The sequence below is a fragment of the Maylandia zebra genome, linkage group LG3 (assembly GCF_041146795.1).
Source record: "Maylandia zebra isolate NMK-2024a linkage group LG3, Mzebra_GT3a, whole genome shotgun sequence".
Lineage (NCBI taxonomy): Eukaryota > Metazoa > Chordata > Actinopteri > Cichliformes > Cichlidae > Maylandia > Maylandia zebra.
The window spans coordinates 20,688,488-20,697,424 of NC_135169.1; the positions used below are offsets into that span (position 1 = coordinate 20,688,488).

The 8,937-nt window shown below is 42.9% G+C and overlaps 1 protein-coding gene across 1 annotated transcript; it reads left to right on the forward strand.

The window, feature by feature from the left end:
• The first annotated feature begins 4,094 nt into the window (after positions 1–4,094).
• On the forward strand, positions 4,095–6,669 carry LOC112432799 (tripartite motif-containing protein 16-like). The gene has a single exon (XM_024801251.2). The coding sequence runs from the start codon at positions 4,204–4,206 to the stop codon at positions 5,872–5,874; it is 1,671 nt and encodes a 556-aa protein (XP_024657019.2). The 5' UTR covers positions 4,095–4,203; the 3' UTR covers positions 5,875–6,669.
• Positions 6,670–8,937: the final 2,268 nt, after the last annotated feature.

An 8,937-nucleotide genomic window follows, 5' to 3' on the forward strand; every position in this document is an offset into this window, starting at 1 on the left:
CTTGGTCATTTTAATGTTTGTTTACTGCAAACGCTCATATTCAACAAGAGGAAAAGAAACGGGCTAGAAGGGGGACAAGGAGAGGAGGGAGAGAAGGAAAGGAGGAAGGAAAAGATGGGGGAGGAGGGATGGAGGAAGGTAGGAAGGGAAAAAATGGGAGAGGGAAAAGGAAGGAAAAATGGAAGAGGAGGGAAAAAGGAGGAAGGAAAAGATGAAAGAAGAGAGTAAAAGGAAAAATATGAGAAAGGAAGGAGAAGAGACTGACAGATGGAAGTGAACGTAAAGCCACGTTGAACTTGGTAATGTAGCGAGCTCTAACGTCAGCTTGAGGTTTTTCGGACCAACTTCACTGGTACGAGACTGAATCTGATCTCCGTGGAGGAATGTAGAAACTGCGCTTCATTAAAGCAGCGGAAACCCAGACTTTAATGAGTCGAGTTTATTTTAGCAGCGTCTTGGAGTAGACTCTACTACACTCAGAATCCGTTTAAAGGAAGCTTATTTATTCTCAACCAGGATGAGACGAACTCTGACTTTGAATCTCTGTCTTCCCACACATCTCCTGTCTGAGCCTCGCACCGAGCTTTCTGCTTCAGTATGTGGGAGTTTGTAGGAGAGCAGATAATATTATGCAACCAGAACTGGCTGCAACACCCCGTACGAGGAAAACTGAAGCATGTAGGTGTTTTTTTTCCTTTTCTCTGAGCTTCATTGATAAAACTAATGAATTAAATCTAAGCTGTGCAGCAGGTCCGTGCTGCTGCTCATCAGTGCTCTGCACATGTGGATGGTTTTCTTCCTGCCTAATGCTCCGACATGAAAGAGTCAGATTTTATGGGCTTTCTATTTTTACAACCTGCTGGAAATGAAAGGTGCAGCGTGAAAGTGTGTGTAGAGTTTGATGTGTGTTTGTAGTAGCCTGATAACGTACCGCCAGCTGACACAACAACAGGCAGACGACTGCAAAATCCCAAACAAAGAGAGCAAAAACAGCTGAAGAGTGAAAAAAATGAACCAGAAAGACCAAAGATGGGAAAGAAGAAAAGACGAAGGGAGGAAAGTGGCAGAGGGGAAGAGGAAACAGAAGAGGCAGAAATGGAAGGAAGGAAAACATTGATTAGGATACAAAAGAAAGATGAAGGAAAGAAAAACAATTCAAAGAGGAGAAACAAATGAAATATAGGGAAGGACAAGTGAGGAAGGAAATAAAGCAAAGAGAAAAACACATGAAGACAAGCTAAGTAAATGAAGGTGGAAGCAGGAATGATGGAAACACCGAAGACAAAGGAAAGTGGAATAAGATGAAGAAACAAAAGTACATTAATGTGAAGGATAAAAAGAAACAAAAGAGGAAAGAAGAAAAATAAAGTAAATAAGGACAAAGAGGTTATAAAACAGAATAGGATGCAAAGTAAGGAAAAGGTAAATAAAAGAAAGCAAATGAAAAGCCGTGGAGGCTTCAGCTGACACTGAAGAAGTCATCTATCCATCTTCTGCTTATCCACTCTGGAGTCAAAACACCAGCCCAACATAGTGCTATAATTTGTATCCAGATAATTAAAGTAACTAATTAATCTCCTTAAGACTGAATTCTGTGATATTTACATGACAAATTAAAGTTGGAGATCTACTAAAAGACAGAGTTAAACTCAGACTCCATCCTATGATTTAATGATTTATATTACAGGGGCCTGTTTTTCTGTCCCCAAAGGGTGACAACATAGAAACGTCCCCACTAAAATAGTAATACGGCTAAATGCACACACATGTACCCCTAGGAAAAAGTGTGTGTGTGTGTACCATGTTTACATACCTGTGTGGGGACCAAGAATTGGAAGTTTACCATACTTGTGGGGACCAACAGCCCTTATGGGCACAGAAAATAGGTTAGACCAGTGTTTCCCAACCTTTTGGAGCCACGGCACATATTTCACATTAGAAAAATCAAACAGCACACCACCAAACAAAAATGTCTCAAAAAGCATTTTGATCATTTATCTTAGTAAAATAGGCTCAGTTTGTCCCCAGTATACCTTTTTTGCTTTCTTCTGACCATCACTCATGACGGCCCTCATGTGGGCTGGAATTTTCTCCAGGACCCAGACTGACTGCTTTTTCTCTTCAAATATTTATCTATTGCTATTATGTGCTGTGTTCTGACAGCATGACTATTATGTAATATCTTCTTCTGTTTGACAACCAACTTAATTAGAACAGGTGGTTGTACCGCCCTCTAGTGGAAGACAATGTAATTGTTCTGCCTGTTACTCACTGCGGTCACTTGGAGTACTAATCAGGTGAAACCAGATAATCTTCTACGGCACACCTGTGTGCCACGGCACCGTTTTTGGGAAGCACTGGGCTAGTGTTAGGATAAACATCTAGGGAAGGATATGAAAACATGACTGTGTGTGTGTGTGTGTGTGTGTGTGTGTGTGTGTGTCCCATATTTTATTTTTGTAGCTTGCACTGAGGGCTGATTGATTATGTATGCTCTTCCTGCAGCACTGCGGTGTGTTTGTTGACCTTCTTGTAAGCGACACACACAGGGAAGCACGAACTGTAGCACGTTATAGGTGAATAACACCAGCGCAGTCTCTAATGCAGCTCAGGCAGCTTTGCAACTCAGCGCCATCACTGTTGTGAGGTGTTCCTGTTATTTTGTCCACCCCATCCTCATATAAAAATAGAGAGAGAGAGGATGGCATTTGTGCTTTCAGTGAGATGAAACAATAATAGCTTACAGACATGAACACACACGTGCATCTATGCTTGTGGACCTTCTGTAACATGATGCGTAATCCACACAGCTGTGAAGGTAAGTCATACCTTAAGAAAACAGTGATTTGAGGTTAAGGGGATTCCTCTGAAGTGGTGCAAAAGTGTGAAACAAGTCAGAAAGAAGTTGTTTAATGTTTGTGTACATGGACATGTCTGGGGATAAATGTATGCTCACCACCTCAATGAACTCAAGCAACAAGGAGCAAAAGTCCTTACTGATGCGAGACCAGTGAAGTCATACAGGAAACAATTACTTCAACTTATTTGTGTGTTTGTTTGCTGTTGTGAAACTGTAAGTAAAGAGTGGAAGGTGGATCTAGCTGAGAATCTGCACGTTTTCTGAGCAATGTCTTGTGATTGACATGTCATTAGCTAAAAACTATGAACTAGTTACCACTCTTTCCTGATGCCTGAGTGTAATATACAAAGAGAACCTAATATTTTGTTCAATATGACAACAAACCATTGAGCGGTGAACACATCAGAAAAATGCTTGCTTGATCTTGTCACATGGACATTGGTCATTTTACCATACACTCCTTTTTGACTTGACCAGTAGTCTTTTCACAATCACAAGGGTATTTAGCAATGACCCTGGTGAAGGCCACAGGGGGAAATGTGTTGGTCACGCATTAAAACTGGTTCCTAATACTTTAAGTTTCACTGGAGTCTTCATGTCATTAGATCTTTGTCTTCGCCATGAACCTTGAAAGTTGTTCCAGAAAGGTTTGTTGCTATTTTAATGTAAAGAACATGGTTATTTCTGTTGCAGCAGCTGTTATAAATGCAAAACTAAAATGCAAGATTCTTTTGAGTAATTAACTTTTTGCAGGAATATCTGTAATTATATGTGCAGACTCTGCTGACTGTTCAAAGCAATGCAGTGGCATTTATCTAGTTCTCATCCTGTTACAGCAACATCGATTACTGCCTATAAAAGCAATAAATAAATAAATAAAAGCAACCAGCATATGTCTGCTAACCTAACCCTGCTCTCCACATATGCTTTGATTAGGTCAGCAGCCTCTGCTGTTCTGACGGTTATTGTTACCTGAGACGTTTCTGTCCAGTGTTCATTAAAGCTGGATTTTTAAAAATTATTTATATAGAAGAAGCAGTAAATAAAAAGGGTTAAACACACAGTTTCACTCTCTAACTGCTCCTCTTCCTGGAGTGAAGCACAGCCTGATAACCTCCCTCTTCTTCCTGCTCTTAAACACATCACCTCCTCTCTGTCCACGTGTTTCCTCGTTCCCTCCCCTTCAGATCTGCACTTTGAAGATGGGTGTAACCAACATGTGGTGACGTGTAAGAGCTGACAGGCTCCATTCACTGCAGAAACATGTTGTTGAGATCAGAGCTCAGACTAGTTTCAGTTATAAGGAAGTGAAACTCACACAGTCACTGACACTGAGAGGAGAAATGGCACAGAAAGGAGTTCAGCTGGACCGAGAAACCTTCTCTTGTTCCATCTGTTTGGATCTACTGAAGGATCCGGTGACTACAACCTGTGGACACAGCTACTGCAGGAACTGTATTAAAAGTTTCTGGGATGAAGAGGACAGGAAGGGAAGCCACAGCTGCCCTCAGTGCAGGAAGACTTTCATACCGAGGCCTGTCCTGGAGAAAAACGTCATGTTTGCAGCTTTAGTGGAGCAGCTGAAGAAGACTGGACTCCAAGCTGCTCCAGCTGATCACTGCTATGCTGGACCTGAAGATGTGGCCTGTGATGTCTGCACTGGGAGGAAGCTGAAAGCCATCAAGTCCTGTTTAGTCTGTCTGGCCTCTTACTGTGAGAAACACCTCCAACCTCACTATGATGCAGCTCCATTAAAGAAACACAAGCTGGTGGCCCCCTCCAAGAAGCTCCAGGACAACATCTGCTCTCGTCATGATGAGGTGATGAAGATTTTCTGTCGTACTGATCAGCAGAGTATCTGTTATCTCTGCACGATGGATGAACATAAAGGCCATGAAACAGTCCCAGCTGCAGCAGAAAGGACTGAGAAGCAGAAGGAGCTCGAGGTGAGACGACTAAACATCCAGCAGAGAATCCAGGAGCGAGAGAAAGATGTGAAGCTGCTTCAACAGGAGGTGGAGGCCATCAATGGCTCTGCTGATAAAGCAGTGGAGGACAGTGAGAAGATGTTCACTGAGCTGATCCGTCTCATCCAGAAAAGAAGCTCTGATGTGAAGCAGCAGGTCAGATCCCAGCAGGAAACTGAAGTGAGTCGAGTCAAAGAGCTTCAGGAGAAGCTGGAGCAGGAGATCGCTGAGCTGAAGAGGAAAGACGGCGAGCTGGAGCAGCTCTCACACACAGAGGATCACAACCAGTTTCTACACAACTACCCCTCACTGTCAGCACTCAGTGAGTCTACACACTCATCCAGCATCAATATTCGTCCTCTGAGCTACTTTGAGGATGTGACAGCAGCTGTGTCAGAGACCAGAGATAAACTACAGGACATCCTGAGAGAGGAATGGACAAACATCTCACTGACAGTCACTGAAGTGGATGTTTTACTGTCACCAGCAGAGCCAAAGACCAGAGCTGGATTCTTAAAATATTCACATGAAATCACACTGGATCCAAACACAGCAAACACACATCTGTTATTATCTGAGGGGAACAGAAAAGTAACATTTATGGAACAACAACAGTCTTATTCTGATCATCCAGACAGATTCACTGGATGGTATCAGGTCCTGAGTAGAGAGAGTCTGACTGGACGTTGTTACTGGGAGGTGGAGTGGAGAGGGGGAGGAGTTTTTATAGCAGTCGCATACAAGAATATCAGCAGAGCAGGGTTGGGCTATGAATGTTTATTTGGATACAATAACAAATCTTGGGCATTATATTGTGACACAAACAGATATATATTTCTGCACAACAATGTCCACACTGACCTCTCAGGTCCTCGGTCCTCCAGAGTAGGAGTGTACCTGGATCACAGAGCAGGTATTCTGTCTTTCTACAGCGTCTCTGAAACCATGACTCTCCTCCACAGAGTCCAGACCACATTCACTCAGCCGCTCTATGCTGGACTTTGTCTTGGACTTGGAGCCACTGCAGAGTTGATTAAAGTCAAATAGAGAAGACAGGTTCATGTTGATCCCTGACCATTATATGTACTTGTGTAGTTTCTAAATGAGGCTTTACATTTTAGAAGCTGAGAAGTTCAGTGGTCCATTGATGTGTGAAAATAATATTGCACTGATTCAAACTGTACTTACATTTATATACCTTACATCAATATAAATCTGAATTTGTTCTTATGGCTGATAATCATGTGAGTTTAAATGATACTACTCTTCATATTCAGCATGTTTGACTCTGTATGAGTGAATCACAGGGGTTAGAAGTTTGTAGGTCACGATGCAGGGTCTCACACTATACGGCCCGATGCTCTAATGCGACCTGAGTGCTCACACTGTGCGTCCATAACATGAAGCCTATAACACAAAATCTGTCTCAGCACAGTGCAGTCCATCACCAGTGTTCGGTCCTCCAGCACCAGCTGGACTGGTTAAAACAGCAGAACACAGGATCCATCAGACAAGCGACTCAGAATGAGTTGGACAATGCTGCGGTCGAGGTACTGCAACTACATGACTTGGATGTGTGTGAAAAAGTACTCTGGAAATCTTCAGAGATACCTGACTCTTGAACGATGGGGGATTATGAAAAGATTGTAGTGACTTAAATGTGCCTGATGGAGTTAGTAAGGGTGCCGCTGTGCCTCGAGCTGATGACAGCACCATAGAAACGGATGTGTTAGTGGAGGAGGTTTGGACACACGTCTGCTTTAATGTGTTTTGCTATTAAAAGATGACAGAATGTTTTATTTACACTAATAGTTGTTAATAAATAGGATTTGCTGAATCAAATTATGTTCTGATATTGTTTTTGTATCATCGTTACATAACATCAATTTCCACATTGTACACATGCAGTTATAGTGATGACAGACACATTAGTAATGATGATGTGAGACACTTACTGACATGTACAGATGGATTTTCTAAGTATGCATGCAGGTGTCTTCAAACTAAGGCAGGAACATCTGTTGCATCTGCTTTTGAGGACGAGTGAGGGACGTGTACCTGCTAATACGTACGGCTCTGATGTCACTAACATCTCCTTGAACTCTAAATCAGTGTTTCCAACCACTGTGCCGCAGCACATACAGGGAGTGCAGATTTATTAGGCAAGTTGTAACAAAATAAAAAGGAGAAAAGAAAAGAAAAGCCTTGTTAAGCCATGACATATGCTCTTCATCCCAGGAGGGTAAATCATACCAAACCTAATTGTCAGGTTCAAATTTGTAACAAAAGACAAATCATCGGCCAGATTAATCTCAAGCATTCATCCATCAGCCACACACCTTGCGACACACAACATACAACATAACCCTGATGTCTTTTCACATAATAAGTTTCTTCTCATGTAATCAGATGTGTGCCATGTTAAAACTTCTTCACACACCTCAGAAACTCAACAACCTATTAGCTCGCCCAGCTCACTCTTTCAAGACCCCTCATCAGCATTCTGTTTTCCCCCAGCTTTGATGCAATCATCTGTCCTCCCATAATATTAGTCCACTAGTCTATGTATCACTTCTCATCTAAGTGACTTGGATAAGATGACAAACAGAATCACATGCTTAAGATGCTGTCTGGTCTTCATGAGTTTCATTGTATGTGTATGTAGGGTTAGTAGGATTAATACATTTTCCGTTTGTGTTTTTTTTGTGTACCTTTTTCATTTTGTAGTGCTTCAGACTCCTCAAATGTTCCCACTTAAAGCAGTTATTTTCCTTTTTCACAGGTTTGCTAACCCAAATTTTGATTTCCCACACTAAACAACAGCATTCCTCTGTACACTCACCTACTTCTTCCACTCTGTTCTCCTCTCCCACTCTGCAGTCCAATGGCAGTCAGTTCTCTTCAGCTTTGGCCTGTGTTTTCCACTGTCTCATCTTGGCATTTCACTCCAAAAGTGGCAAATGTCACACAGTGAAGTTGTAGCTTGCTGGAAACACATGTCCATCCAGTCAGATGATGGGTTTTCTTTCTCTCTGATGCCGTTTGCCCAAAGCGCTGCTGGACCTCTCTGCTCAGGATACTGCTGTCTCTTGACCTGCTGTGAGCTCTTGATATCCATCTCATTGTTCTAGAACTGCACTCCTTGTCTTCAGGCAGAGGTTAGCTTCCGTGGAGCTTGCTTTCTCGGGGTGAGAAACACATAGGAGTTAACCTGTAAACACAATTCAGCCAAGACTCGGCCTGGGTGTTTCTAATGATGTTAACCTATAATTGTCGTCCAACTGCTGCATGTGGAAATTTGATCCTGGTCTGCTTTTCACCTGCAAGTCACACCCTCTGCTAGGCCGGGTTAGCCTCGCAGAGGCAGTGGCGAGGCTAACCCGGCACCCTCGCCTCTGCTAACCCTGTTTTCACAATAGAGAGACGCCTAAAACAACACACATCTCTCTCTCTGGTTTTTGAACTCTCCTTTCTTTAAAACAGAAAGTGAGATTGAAGTTGCCTTAGGCTGAGCTCTTCATTTATCAATTCCTTTTTTTTCATCAACAGCACAACTATTTTCTTTCTTTTCTGTCCACTGGGGTAGACGCTGACCTGCAGAATCACCTCTTCCCCCGTTGGAGACTATTCTCACCCACACACTTTCACACCTCTCTGTGGTTCACACACACAGTGACTTCAGACACATTACACTGCTTTGCGCACAATTTCACTTCTTTTCTTCCTTCAATGATCTACATATTACGTGCTGCCTGGTGAATACTTTGCAATGTTTTCCATCCCCTTTCAAGGCATACTTACTACTTACTCAGTTTATTCCCCATCATGGCTCAAGAGTTGGGAGTTCGTCTTGTAATCGGAAGGTTGCCGGTTCGAGCCCCAGCTTGGACAGTCTCGGTTGTTGAGTCCTTGGACAAGACACTTCACCCGTTGCCTACTGGTGGTGGTCAGAGGGCCCGGGGGCGCCAGTGTCCAGCAGCCTCGCCTCTGTCAGTGCGCCCCAGCCATCACCAGTGTGTGAATGGGTGGATGACTAAATGTGTAAAGCGCTTTGGGGTCCTTAGCGTCCTTAGGGACTAGTAATGCATTTACACTTAACAAGACAACTTT